This window comes from Sphaeramia orbicularis, chromosome 24 (assembly GCF_902148855.1).
Source record: "Sphaeramia orbicularis chromosome 24, fSphaOr1.1, whole genome shotgun sequence".
Lineage (NCBI taxonomy): Eukaryota > Metazoa > Chordata > Actinopteri > Kurtiformes > Apogonidae > Sphaeramia > Sphaeramia orbicularis.
The window spans coordinates 32,436,564-32,452,032 of NC_043979.1; the positions used below are offsets into that span (position 1 = coordinate 32,436,564).

The 15,469-nt window shown below is 38.6% G+C and overlaps 1 protein-coding gene across 10 annotated transcripts in view; it reads left to right on the forward strand.

Moving 5' to 3' along the window:
• The window catches only part of gphnb (gephyrin b), a 185,951-nt gene that overhangs the window by 48,587 nt on the left and 121,895 nt on the right, over positions 1-15,469 (forward strand). For all 10 annotated transcript variants that reach the window (XM_030128394.1, XM_030128405.1, XM_030128395.1 and 7 more), the window contains exon 2: positions 11,190-11,268. In XM_030128394.1, coding sequence (XP_029984254.1) covers positions 11,190-11,268 — 79 coding nt within the window. The remainder of the gene's footprint in view (positions 1-11,189; positions 11,269-15,469) is intronic.

Below are 15,469 nucleotides of genomic sequence, written 5' to 3' on the forward strand. Positions count from 1 at the left end.
AGTCGTTCAAAATGGTGACAGATATTTTCAAATAATTAGTTTGAAAAACACCTCGTTCAGTATACAGATATTTAGCTTAAAATTAGTTTGAGCATGAAACAAATTTTTAACAGCTTTTTGTCAGAGTTCTTGTCAACCACTTATATTTACCCACCCCGCAAAGTAGAGGCAAGGGGTACTGTTTTTGCAGCAAAAATTGGTTTAATTCATACCAAATTGGGTTTATAGATTACCAGTGAATTAGAATAGATCTGATTACATTTTGGGAACAGTAGGTCAAAGTTCAAATTTTTATTAATTTTTTAAATCTTTGTTTTTCTCCCATTTACTTATAATGGGCAAAATGTCCAATGCCTATTAAAAAATACATTTTCAAGATGGTTAATTTTGCTCAACTGGAAACAGCTGATCTAGCTTCACTCAATGATGTTATGGGCCTTTTGCAGCTACAAACAATACAATACCCCCTAAATGACAAAGTAGGCATATTTTATTCAACATGGCAACCATTGATGGACTATTATTTTAAAAATTAGAAAAGCACTCGGAGAGCGCAGACCTCTTCCAAGGCAGATCAGTCCCCCCTCCCCGATCACCACCAAAATTTAATCATTTGTTCCTTGTGCCAGTATCAACATTTCCTGAAATTTTCATCCAAATCCATCCATAACTTTTTGACTTATCTTGCACACAGACAGACAAACAAACCAACGCCAGCATAAACATAACCTCCTTGGCGGCGGAGGTAATAACCCATCATAAATCAGTAAAAAAAAAAGCAAAAAACCCCCAAAAAACTAAGAGCATATGACATCCTCCGTGTGTTGTTGTTGTTTTTTTTGTTTTTTTTTGTTCTCCTGTTTGGTGCGTATGTTATATGCATATTTATTTATTCATTCATCTTCCATTTTCCCTTTTGGAGACTTTTAGTGTATACATATGCATCTCATTGTACCTTGTTTGAAATGTACTTGTATTTGAAAAACCCCAATAAAAACAAGTAAAAAAAAACAAACAAAAAAAAAAAACATAAATTTTGCTTCAATTTATTTCAAACTTGGCATATATATATATATATATATATATATATATATAGAGAGAGAGAGAGAGAGAGAGAGAGAGAGAGAGAGAGAGAGAGAGAGGCAACTTATATGTTGACATCAGCACACGCATAGACATGATGACATCGGCTGGATCGATGACAAAATAAGCTACAATATGTGCAAGGGGCGTGGTTTGTTGTGCCTGGCAATACTTGTACTTTTCTTTAGTCCAAATTAATCCTAGATGTTGGATTGTGTGCAGTCGGTATTGCAAATGTCAGACGTGTAAGCTTCAAAAACTTGAATGCAATGGTTTGACTTTAACTTGTATTGACATAATACAAGCGTTAGTCTGTCTCTACATTTAGATGATATCCTAGAGTCTGTCTCAGCTCTGACATGTCATCTGGTCCTAGCTGTCTGTCTTTTAATGGTTATCCAACCGTGCAGAATTACTGACCTTTAGCTGGCTGTGTACTGTCTGCTCTGTGGGGAGTAGCGCCCTCTGGGGTGGGACGGGGGTCACTGCTTTACGTCGTCACATTTGTCGCGACCTGGACACGGGATGGTAAATCCACTTTTATTCAGAGCCACTTGAGCGAAGTTGTCATTTGCTCTGATACTCCATTCCCAGGGTGTATCTAGCCTATAGAGCAAGTCGTAGAATGAGCACTTGAGATTAAACAAACAGCAGGTATAAAGATGGAAGCACTACCTGTCTTTTGCTAAAGTGAAAACACTAATACAACAAGATAAAAATTCTCCTAGTAAAGTTGATGAAGAAGTATAGATGTGGCTCTCTGACTGATACATGATTGTTTTTGACACATTTGCTGTATTAATTCCAAAACATCACTGTTGCCACTGCATATTACTTTTGATGTCTGTCATCATGGTGCTGTAAAACTCATCTACAGGTCAAAACAGAGTCTGAATGTTCATGTACTATAACCTCTTTCTTTAGTGACTCACCAGTTAGGCTTCAGAAAGGGCTAGCGCTGTGCTTTACAATCTTGGGTTCAGGACCCTATGTGGGGTCACATGGAATTCATATGGGTTGCCTGAAATTTTTAGTAACTGATAAAAAAAAAAAAAATGTAAATAAATTACTAATAAAACATATTTTTTAATGATTCAATGTATATCGTATTTTCCGGACTATAGAGCGCACCTGAATATAAGACGCTCCTGAATATAAGCCACACCTGAATATAAACCGCACCTGAACATAAGACGCACCTGAATATAAGCCACGCCTGAATATAAGCCACACCTGAATATAAGCCGTACTTGAATATAAGCCGCATCTGAATATAAGTCACACCTGAATATAAGCCACACCTGAATATAAGCCGCTTCTGAATATAAGCCACACCTGAATATAAGCCACTCCTGAATATAAGCTGCTCCTGAATATAAGCTGCTCCTGAATATAAGCCACACCTGAATATAAGCCGCACCTGAATATAAGCCGTACTTGAATATAAAACGCACCTGACTATAAGCCACACCTGAATATAAGCCGTACTTGAATATAAGCCGCATCTGAATATAAGTCACACCTGAATATAAGCCACACCTGAATATATGCCGCTTCTGAATATAAGCTGCTCCTGAATATAGGCTGCTCCTGAATATAAGCCACACCTGAATATAAGCCGCACCTGAATATAAGACACACCTGAATATAAGATGCACCTGAATATAAGCCACACCTGAATATAAGACGCACCTGACTATAAGCCACACCTGAATATAAGATGCACCTGAATATAGGCCACACCTGAATATAAGCCACACCTGAATATAAACTGCTCCTGAAAATACGCTGCTCCTGAATATAAGCCGCTCCTGAATATAAGCCGCACCTGAATATAAGCCACACCTGAATATAAGCCGCTCCTGAATATAAGCCACACCTGAATATAAGCTGCACCCACCAAATTTTAAAAGAAAAAAATATTTGTACATATATAGGCCGCACCTGACTATAAGCTGCAGGTGTCCACGTTGTAACATGAGATATTTACACAGAAAGATGTTAAACAGAAAGATTATTTAAATATTTATTTCCATACCTCAACTGCTTTTTTCCAAACAGTGCCTGTAACACGGCAGTTAAACAGCAGGAACACGGCTGGTTAAAAAACCCAGAAAAGTCATTGATGGCTATCTTCATCTTCCTTCTGCTCACTGAAACCACTGAAGTCGACTTCTTCAGTGTTGGAGAAGAACATCCTCAGAAAGGCTCCATTATTCACCTTCTCAGTCTCTCTTCCGTTGTCGCTCTCAGTGGCACTTTCGTGAAACAGCTCTATTTCCTTCTTGAACAACCAGATTGATTGCTTTTAACCTAAAAGCTGCATCATATGCATTTCTTTGTGTGTTTTCCATGATGAGGGTTTGTGTATGACACGCAAAATGATTGTTAAAAGTTAAGCTTAAAAATTCTTTGCTTCGCATCACCTCTTCCACCTGTCTGTCTCGCTCTTGCGCTTCCTGCTAGAGCGCCCCCTGGAGGCCGTTAGCCCGTAAAAATCTATACTTGAGCCACATCGTTGTATAAGCCGCAGGGTTCAAAGCGTGAGAAAAAAGTAGCGGCTTATAGTCCAGAAAATATTGTATTTCATTATAATTTAAACACCACACATTTTTCCTAATAGAAATCAAGTTCGAACGAAATGCAGGATATAACATCTGAGAGGGCATATCGTGATTGACCTGATCATGTGACCGCACGCGTTACTATGCTTTAACCTGCCCAGACACAGTCAAAACCGGACCGAACAGAGAATGGAAAAATTTCTTCACCCACCTGGCCTCGCTAAGACATCTCCAAGAGAAAAATGTCTCTGTTGTGAATGTCCGGGGTCGCTATAAAATTTGTGATGTTAAAATGCGGTCACAAGTCAAAAAAAGGTTGGAAACCACTGGGCTAGTGTGATTTTTCCATAGTAAGCGTCGTAAATGCTGTTTCTTTTACAGCAGTTCATTGCTACACTTCATGCTCAGCTGCGTGTCAGCATATATTGTGACTTTATTTACCTCCCCCCTGAACTGGACAGCACAAATGGAGGGTTGAATGAAAGTGTGAAGATGTGAAACTTAAAGGTCATGTCATATTATATGTGTCAGGGGAGTCCATAAAGATCCAGTTTGGCAGATGCAGTGGGAACTAATGTTTGCTGGCACCAAACTTTGACTTATTGTAACTTTACTTATCAACTTCAACCACTTTCTCTGCTCTTTATCTCCATGTGTAAGATGTTAGAATGTTAGATTTTATTAGATTTGATTGTTTTTTAATGCTTTTATTAATTTTTATCGTGCTTTTAGTCTGCTGTACAGCACTTTGGTCCACTGTTTGTTTTTTTTTAAAGTGCTTTATAAATAAAGTTGGATTAGATTGGATTGGATTCACTGGAAAAAATCTAAATCTTACCAAGTATGTTTTTCCTCATTTTTTTTCTTTTTTATTTATGGATTTTCAACAGCATAACATGGATGCATCATACAGTGTGTATGTTTTTGCTGTCCTTCTTAACATAAGTCCCCACCCCCAACTTAGATATAAACATAAACATGTAAATATATATACCAAAAGACATCAGGAATATAAACAGGAGGTACATACACTGCAAAAATCCAAATTAAGTGTATTTTTCTCATTTCTAGTCAAAATATGTCATCAAACTTAAAATAAGACATAATCACCTAAAGAGGAACTTTTCAGTGAGATATACGAACTTATTTTTAGACAATAGATCTTGAAAATAATATTTCAAGAAATCTTACCAAGATAATTTTTTTTCTTGAATTAAGCAAAAAAAAAAAAAAAATCTGCCGATGGAACAAGTGAAAAATATCTTGGTAAGATTTCTTGAAATATTATTTTCAAGATCCATTGTCTAAAAATAAGTTCTTATATCTCACTGAAAAGTTACTCTTTAGGTGATTATATCTTATGTTAAGTGTGATGAGATATTTGGACTAGAAATGACAAAAATACAAAGATTTTGATTTTTGCAGTGTAGCATTCACACAAAATTCTGTACTTTTCTCATTTCTTATCAAAATATCTCATCTTACTCATTTGCATTTAAAGGGCCAGTGCTCAAAACGACCTTTCTGGTGTCATTACTCAGAAATAGGGTTGAAGATGGACCTGTGGAGTTGAATTAATGAAGAATTCAGACCCAAGCATAGCATTTACAGTTTATGTAGGCCACAGGGAAATGTTTAAAATGCATAATTCCATTTTTTAAAAAAAAAAAAAAGCAAAATATCACTCCTTTATGCGAAATGATCACAATTTCAATCAATGTCACAAGTGTAGGTTGCAAGAAAATAATACACTCCAAAAATCTATATCTTACCAAGTGTATTTTTCTCATTTCTAGTCAAAATATGTCATCACACTTAAAATAAGACATAATCACCTAAAGAGTAACTTTTTAGTGAGATATGACAACTTATTTTTAGACAATAGATCTTGAAATCTTATTTCAAGAAATCTTACCACGATAATTTTATCTTGAATTAATTTTTTTTACTTGCTTTCAGAGGGGCATTTTTTCCAGTGTTGCTGCCGGATTTGGAGCTAATTAACTGTTTTATATCCAATTTTATTTACAAGGAGAGCACATAAACACATTTATGTTCACAGTTTTTCTCTGACTGTTGATTTTTGATGAAATATTAGTTGATTTAACCTTGTACATTAGAATTTTGTTGTGGAAAAATGAAGCTTTTGGGTGCGTTAAGTGGGTTTTGTTAGATTTTTTTTTGTGTGTTTGAATACCTGTGTGTATTCTGTATTTTGAAATTTTGAAAACAGGAAAAATTGGAGCTGTTACCAACTCAAACATCTGGAATTTGAGCAAACTACACTTCACTTTTTCTAAGACAGTAGAGGCGACAAAAACTGGAAAGTGGTGTTGTACTTAAAAGCTTGTCCTTTAAGAGCAGAACTTGAATAAATGTATCTACCTGCAGAAAGGTGCATGGGCGGAGCTAAAGAAGTAGGCGGGAGCGGCGTTGTGGGTTCTTGCGCACCTTTCCCCCTCCCCTCCCCTCCCCTCTCACTCTCCATCCTCCCTCCCCGTTCCCCCTTCTCCTCCTCTGTCTTCAGCTCTTGCACAGGATCACATTAATATTCCTTTGAAGCCATTTCAACTGCAGCCAGATCTCCCTCTTTCTTTTTTTTTTTTCTTTTCCCCCCACGCTCACTCTTTCTCTCCCTCTTTTTGTTTCTCCTTTCTTGGTCCTTGGTTCTTTTTCACGCTATTGTTTTCTAGAAGGGCTTGCTTTCCCACCGTTTCTACGAACCGGTGCAGCAGGGAGGGGCAGTTTTATTACCTTCAGTCAGGAGTTCCCCTTGTTGCACACACACACACACGCACACACACACACACACACCAAATACATACACACACATTGAGGGGTGGTGGGTACCGATGCCTTTGACAGAGCATGTTGATTGGTTCAGAATGGTTGCTGCCTCTTGTAGGAGAGTGGAACGGCTATTTTTAGATCAAGGGGTAGCTGGGAGAGAAAGACTGAGGAGGGTTGTGTGTGTGTGTGTGTGTGTGAGTGTGAGTGTGTGTGAGTGTGTGTGTTTGTAAGGAATACTGCAGTCTTGAAGGAAGTTCCCCGTTCACACACACAAGCACACATACGGTACACATGCTCTTATGCAGCAGTGCCCCTCTAAAGCCAGGGTGGTGTGTATTCCATGTGCTTGTTCCCTTTTTCTCTCCTCCCTCAACCATTTTTTCTCGCTATATATCTCACCCCCCTCTTCTCCTCCTCCTCCCGCAGTCGTTCTGTCTCTTGTTTCTCCCTCTCTTTCTCTCTTTCTGAGCTGGCTCTGTGTGCAAATGTCAGCACTCTCCCATTTATTTGCCAGAGCCCAGAGCAACGTCCTACACCCTCTGTTTACCTCTGTCTGCCCCATCGGCACTGCTTTCCTCCTTATCACTCCCCCTCTTTCTCTATTTAAAAATTCCTTCCTTTTCTCCATGCTTCATCCTTTTCTCTCTTTTCCATATTTTCTTCAACCCTTCTATCCCTGTCCTTTTCCCAAACACTTCCAATTTCGCCATCCCTCTTCCATTTTTTACACTGCTCTTGCTTCACCCTGCCCCTTTGCCCCCCCCCCCCACACACACCCCCTTTTCGTTCATGGATCATGGCACTTCATTTGAGTAACGTCATGACATTTCCAGTCTTGTCTACAACTAGCTCATCAAGTTTTTTGGATTAAATCCACTGCACCACATCCGCCGCCATCACCCTGCGGTGCTTTGTTTTGCATCTATTTTAGGACACGAGCATGTCCATTTGCGTTTGGCCCCGTCAGATCACAAAACACCTTGTCCCTCTCTTCATCCTCTTCATCTGTCTCTTTCTGTCGTCTTTCACATTGGCATTTTTTTTTCCCATTTTCCTCTCCCCATGTCTTCATCTTCCTCCCTGTCTCCCTCTATCTGTCACTCCATCCGTCTGTGATCACCACGATGACTCATGTGGCTCGCACCTGCTCTGCAGTCAAGGGGCCAATGTGGTTTTATAAGCAGAGGTTGGAGACCACAAAGGGGGTGGCTCCACATGGGCTCAGAAGTGTGCACATTAAAGGTCGATGGCGAGAAGACGGTATTTACTTCATTCACATAGTGGCCATATTTGCAACATGCTTAGGAAGTAAACGCACTGTGTCAAAATGACGGATGTAAAGCTACACCAAGATATATTTATGTAAAGAAACATTTGTGTTATGGCAGGGATGCAAAGGGATCCACTTAGTACTACAATTTTGTCTTTTGTAATTGGTTTTCACTGAAAGACTACAGACAGAGAATTCATTTTTAACTCTTAGGGGTCCACAGTCACGGCCCCGTGACTCAATGACATGACATTTTCAACACGTCGTAGCATTGGAAGTCGGTCACGTAGACTGCAGGGGCTTGCATTCAAAAGTGTGGACTGGAAACACTCTATCACTTTTTATTTGATGTTGATAGAGCAAATACAAGCGGAGATATGACGGTTTGAAACCGGAGCAAACAAACGTGAATAAAAGTATGAACATGAGGTGGGGGGGTGTTAGATTTCTGACCGTATCTTAGTCATTTTTTGTCCTTTTTCAAAACGGAGAAAACTGGACAAATCTGTAGATTCTAATCCACAGACTGCATTAGCATTACAGGTAAGGGTGAGGGTGACCCCCACCTGAGCTGGATGCGGAAACCAAGAGGACAGGGGGTGGGCGAGTGGGGGGAGGGGTGAGAAAACTGGAGAAAACACCTATGTAAAGATAAGCTTTTATGTCAAATATTTCAGTATAGTTTTAATTTATTGCAATTTTATTATATACCAAATATTTGGAACCAATATTCACTTTTAACCTATTTGAAAAGGTTCCTTAAGCATCTTTGTGTTATTTATGCAATAAATTAGCCTATGTAATTTTTTCAAATCGGATTTTATATTTTTTTGTGTGTTTTTTGGCCTTTTGTGTTGATATAGTAGGTTAAAGTGAAAAAACTAGAAAAGCACTTGGAGAGCGCAGACTTCCGCCAAGACAGATCAGTCCCCCCCCCACCACCACCACCCTGATCACCACCAAAATTTAATAATTTGTTCCTTGTGCCAGTATCAACATTTCCTGAAAATTTTATGAAAATCCGCCCATAACTTTTTGAGTTATCTTGCTAACAGACAGACAGACAAACCTTGATGAAAACATAACCTCCACTGTTTCACTTGGCAGAGGTAATAATAGGCAGATGGGATAGATGAAGTTGTGCTGAACAGAATGATACCAAACATGGGTATAGTAAACATATCTTTATATAGTATATAAAGGCAAAATCAAAAGTACTCAAAAACGGCCAAAATAGGCTCAGACCCCTAAGGGTTAAATCTTGTGTAAGACCACCAACTTTTCTCTCAGTCATATCAAATGCAGGTGTTGTGTTTACACTGAAAAGCTAACCTATCCATATGGCATGTTCTTGATACCCTATAACTTTTTCTAAAATTAGATAAAACAGGAACCATAAGTTGTGTGATGCATCCACTATCCTTGTATCAGCATCACCTCAATTTTATCTGCCTACCTACCAAGTTTCACTTCAGTCTGACCTGAAATAATGGTGAAAATAGATGTTGAACAGAGCAAAAAAAAAAAAAAAAAACAGGCATTCTTATACAAATGTGTGAGTGTATCACTCTGCTTACAGTAGCACAGTGTATTGAATCTTGACTCCTGTATTGTGTCACATCTTGTATTTCCAGATTTAGCAGTTGTAACAAAAGAGAGAGCCTACTTTTCTCATTTACGCCCAATGGATGAGCACTGTTTAAAGGGGTCATATTTTGCTGAACCCACTTTTATTAGTCTTTGGTACATTTATTTGTGTATCTGGGGACCTTAATAGTTTAAAAAGTTTGAATTTGAACCCTCCAGGTGCTGCAAAGCTATCTTTATATTCATTTTTGGCAAAAATCGAGTGGATTTCTACCACCTGTTTTAATTCCTGTTTAATTTGTTACGTTTTATAACTAGTTATGTCACAACATTTGCACATATAAGGTCAAGACTTTCGACGAACATTTCTCCAAGTACACCATAATTGTTTATCAGCAGCAGCAGTTGTAGTAAAAACTGAAAATGTGTCCAAACTTCAAGCCGATTACCTAAAATCACAGGTGTCAAACATGCGGCCCGGGGGCCAAAACCGACCTGCCAAAGGTTCTAATCCGGCCCGTGGGATGAATTTGTAAAATGCAAATTAGGGCATCAAACTCAAAAATAATATCATAATAACTAATAAATAATGACAACACCATTTTTTTTTCTCTTTGATTTAGTGCAAAAAACATTAAATTGTGAAAATGTTTACATTAACAAACTATCCTTTAATAATAAAATGGGAATATTCTGAACAGATATGAACAACCTGAAATGTCTAAAGAAAATTAAGTGCAATTTTAACAATTTTCTGCCTGTTACTAAAAGTTTTGTGCCTTTGTAGATCTGATCTGTAATGTATATGCATAAATGATTAGTTGAGGCACAATATTGATACAGTTGTACTTATATTTCTTAACAAATTTCTTTTTTTTTTCCAGGTTATTCACATCCTTTTTGTTTGGATAGTTTGTAAACATAAATATTGGCATAATTGAGTGTCATTTTTTGCACTAAAACAATTTGTAGTTGTCATTATTTAATGGCTGTCATGATATTATTTTTTTGGTCCGGCCCACTGGAGATTGAATTGGGCTGAATGTGGCCCCCGGAAGAAAATGAGTTTGACACCCCTGCCTTAAATGTTCAGTTGTTGGTTGAACGGGACAGAGCATCACGGCCAACAACCTGGAGGGGGCGGGGCGTGAAGTGGCTCATTTGCATTTAAAGGGCCAGCGCTCAAACGACCTTTCTGGTGTCATTACTCAGAAATAGGGTTGAAGATGGACCTGTGGAGTCGAATTAATGAAGAATTCAGACCCAAGCATAGCATTTACAGTTTATGTAGACTACAGGGAAATGTTTAAAATGCATAATTCCATTTAAAAAAAGCAAAATATCACTCCTTTATGCGAAATGATCACAATTTCAATCAATGTCACAAGTGTAGGTTGCAAGACAATAATACGCTGCAAAACTCAAAATCTTACCAAGTGTATTTTTCTCATTTCTAGTCAAAATATGTCAACACACTTAAAATAAGACATAATCACCTAAAGAGTAACTTTTCAATGAGATATAAGAACTTATTTTTAGACAGTAGATCTTGAAAATCTTATTTCGAGAAATCTTACCAAGATGAATTTCACTTGTTCCATTGGCAGATTTTTTTGCTAAATTCAAGCAAAAAAATCTCACTTACAAGTTATTCTTTAGGTGATTATGTCTTATTTTAAGTGTGTTGAGATATTTTGACTAGAAATGAGAGAAATACACTTGGTGAGATCTTGATATTTGCAGTGTAGCGTTCTAAACTTGATTCAGTCATGTTTATGAATATCTGCTCTCTATGTGCTTCTATTTGCTGTCATGTCGTATCAATGACTCTTCACCTTATGAATTCGTTCACTAATGTAACGTTACTTTCTCTTTCCTTGTCTCTGTTTATGCAGTGAGTGACAGCTGTTTTCGAAACCTTGCAGAGGACCGCAGTGGCGTCAACCTCAAAGACCTCGTCCACGACCCCTCCCTGTGAGTATTGGCCTTTTTCCTCGGCCGAAAAAACAAAAGGCAACGCTACACCTTCGGTCTCAAGTGTTTAATCCAGTCCTTTACCTTAAATCTGGCAAAACAAAGGAGATACACAGGCTCCCTGCATACGTATGTGTCTGTGTGCGAAAGCTTTCTTCTTTTCATGCAGGAGTGTAACTAAGAAACTAAAAATATCTCTTCAGCACAACATGTCGGGGCTCAGTGTCGCCCTATGGAGAGAAATTCCCAGCATGCATGGCAACAACAAAAGAGCTGTTACACTCTTCTGTTTAAAGATGACTCCTGGTAGCTGCAAGAAGTCATTATTTGCTCAAAGAAGCTAAAGAAGGTGAAATCAACAATTGTTCCCGTTAATAGAGATGTGGTACTTTACAAAAAAAAAGAATGCGGGGAAACACACAGGATCAAAACTCATCACATACTGTATTACATTACAATCTTTTTATATCATTGCACATAGCGTGTTTTTTGAAGTCTCACCCCTCAGGCTGTGACTTGTACACTACAAACTGTGACCTCTGTGTGCAGCGTCAGACACGCTTCTCTAGGCAACCAAGTCATTCCCAATCCAAGCACTGATTTAACAGTAAGAGTTACACTTTGACCCCGTGACAGCATCACACCAGTCAGTAACGCCGAAAGTGTCACAAGTCTCCGCTGTGGGACCCTGATCTGATCCATGCTTGTCATGTCCTTTACGGTACGTTCATTTTGAGACTGATGTGTAATATATGTGTCAAGTGTGTGTGACACAGAGGGGGAGTGTGAGGAAGCTTGTGCCATGTCATGTGCGTCACGCTAGACAAAGCCAGAGAGTGATTACAGATCTATCTCACGCTTATTTTAGCTGGGGATAAGAAATCTCAAGTTGTTTTCTGCTGGTGGTGTTGTCTGTCTGTGCACACTTGAACATGCTGTAATCTTTGTATGTGTGTGCTTTTTATAGTTAAGCCACTGCATATTTTTCTGTGGAGTACAGTGGAAATTACAGGGTTAAGCAAGATCTTGACAGAAAGAAGTATTCAAGTCCTTTACTTCAGAACAAGTACTAATACACACTGTGAAAATACACTTAAAGGTAGGGTAGGAGATCCTGGAAAAAGGGTTCGAGCAAGCTACATTTGGAAAATATACAATTTTAAAAATCCAAACCCCTTTCTTCAGACATCCCCCCCGAAGCCACACCTCCTCTGAATTCAGATCTGCAGTCATGCCTGTTCATCAGTATATTACATTAAAAGTTGGACTTTTTACTTGTTATTTTGATACATGTTCTAAGTAAACTCAGGCTAGTAAGAACAGCTGATTACAGTAAGAGTGATGTCAGACTAACAGCCCACTAAAGTTTGCTTTGAACGCTGTTATCTATGCATTTCACTATTATGTTTGTCGGCAGAACAGCCCCAATTCATACCTAGCTTGCTAACATTACATTCCCTACTGATTTATGTTACTGACAAAACAGCTTGCTGGCGAACTTTGCGTTATAATATAGCTAGCCAAGCTCTGAACAAGTACTAATACACACTGTGAAAATATACCTAAAGATAGGGTAGGAGATCCTGGAAAAATGGCTCGAGCAAGCTACATTTTGAAAATACCCAATTCAGAAGTCCAAACCCCTTTCTTCAGACACCCCCCCTCCCCGAAGCTACGCCTCCACGGATTCGTGCGTACCTCTGAATTCAGATCTGCAGTCACACCTGTTTATCAGTATATTTGTTTAAAAGTTGGACTTTTCACTTGTTATTTTGGAATGTGTTCTAAGTAATCTCAGGCTAGTAAGAACAGCTGATTATAGTAAGAGTGATGTCAGACTAACAGCCCACTAAAGTTTGCTTTGAACGGTGTTATCTATGCATTTCACAATTATGTTTGTTGGCAGAACAGCCCCAATTCATACCTAGCTTGCTAACGTTACATTCCCAAATGATTTATATAAAGCGGGGTACACACATAAGGATTTTCTAAATCTGAAGATATTTTCTATCTGTTACAGACCCCACACATGAAGATAAAAAATCAGACACTGAACAGTTTTGATCGTACTGTGTGTGGTGTGCTCCGATAATCTCAACACAGCACACACACATAACTATTCTGTCCCACCACTGATCTAGAATCTAGTCCTCTAAGCCAGAAATCTCATGTGATCAAACGTGATCTAACAAAAATGAAGAAGAAGAAACATAGCATGACTCTGGAGCACAGTCCTGAATCGAGTCGGGTCCCCCCACATGAAGGGATGGGTAAAAAAAAAAAAAAAAGATTAGTATTTTCGCTGGTACGGGCTCAGGTAAAATTAAACGAATTGCGGGTGGGTAGCAGGCAAGGAAGGGAAAAAATAATAATTTGTGGATGAAAATAATTTGCAGGACATTTAATGATGATGATCATCTAATTTGACCGTGGTTGATCCACATCCGGTTTGTTTTATTTTGAAGTGAGCTTCATGTCTGTTTACATCCGGCCACAGATGTCATTGAGCAGTGCATATTAGAGATTTAATGATGGCATGCATTTTAGGCAAAAATGAAGCCCTTAAAAGTAAGTTATGTGTAGACAATGTGTTTAATAACGGGTTGGGTCAGGTTGTGGGTCTAATGTACATGAATACAGGTGGGTGTGGGTTTGGAAAAATGGACCCGTGCAGGGCTCTGCTCGGGAGTTGTCAGCTTTCTCCACACTCATGAAGATTTTTTGTCGTAAATATTGAACAAGTTTAATTTTTACTATTGTCAGCCCCGACCCGTTTCAGAGTCGATTATCAGGACAAAGTCACTCTTAACACACCTCAGACCACAGGATAATCTGATAGGATAATCTTATAAAACATAAAATAATCTGCCGTCCTTGGTCGGGAAGGGGGAAAATCGGAACAAAAACAGCCCGATTATCTTTAAGTGTGTACCCTGCTTTAGTGACAAAACAGAACTTTCCATCCTAATATAGCTAATATAGCCAAGCTCTGGCTCTGGCTTTGTTTCCTGTACAAGTGCTCCAAGCCTCTGAGAACATGTGATTCTTCCACAAAGAGGGGTACAATGAGGGGCAAATGGCAGTTGAGTTTGATTGACATATCACCGTTCAATTATTTTGATGGGCCAGTTAAAATGATTGGATGGTGTTTTTTCAGTCCTGTCCATTCCACAGGTGATTAAAATGTTTTATTTTTGTGTTAGAGCATTTAATTAATTGGTTGCAATCGGGGTGTGAAGGGGATTTTAAGCAATATTGTAAAAATGCTCCAGTAAAACATCTCCTACCCCACCTTTAAGTAAAGGACGTTTTAACAATAAAATGTACTTTAAGTACATTTTATTGTTAAAACATAAATAAAATGTCCTTTATGTGGGCGACACGGTGGTGCAGTGGTTAGCACTCGTGCCTCACAGAAAGAAGGTCGTGGGTTCGATTCCAACAGTCAACGGGGGGTGGGACCTTTCTGTGTGGAGTTTGCATGTTCTCCCCGTGTCTGCGTGGGTTCTCTCCGGGTACTCCGGCTTCCTCCCACCATCCAAAGACATGCACTGATAGGTTAATTGATTAATCTAAAATTGCCCATAGGTGTGAATGTGAGAGCAATTGTTTGTCGCTATATGTCAGCCCTGCGATGAACTGGCGAAATGTCCAGGGTGTACTCCGCCTTTGCCCATAAGTAGCTGGGATAGGCTCCAAGAGACCCCCGTGACCCTAGTGAGGATAAAGCGGGTTCAGAAAATGAATGTACTTTAAGTGCAAAACATAAAAGTAGTTATCATACAGTAAGATGCTCCCTCTTGGTGTTTTACTATTATATATAGTGTTTGGATTACTGATGCATTAATGTGAATGTTGCATATTACTGCTGATGTTCAACACGGAGGGAATATATACTGTTAGTTAATTTGACCTACAGTAATAAGTATCATCATCATATTCTATAAGATCATCGTATTTGTGTAGTGTTACTGTGCTGTGAGAAGAATGCATCTCCAAAAAATTGACTTTTCCTGAGCTATACTACAAAGAAATTAACTAAAGCTGTCAGAAGTAAAAAGTAATACTCATTTGATGCAAAAAAAACCCTCAAATTTTTACCAAATTAAGGTACTTGAGTACTGTACATTGTAATATTCCAATATTACAACATTAATATGTACAGTTACAGCCCTTACATGATGACTAGTATATGCTATTC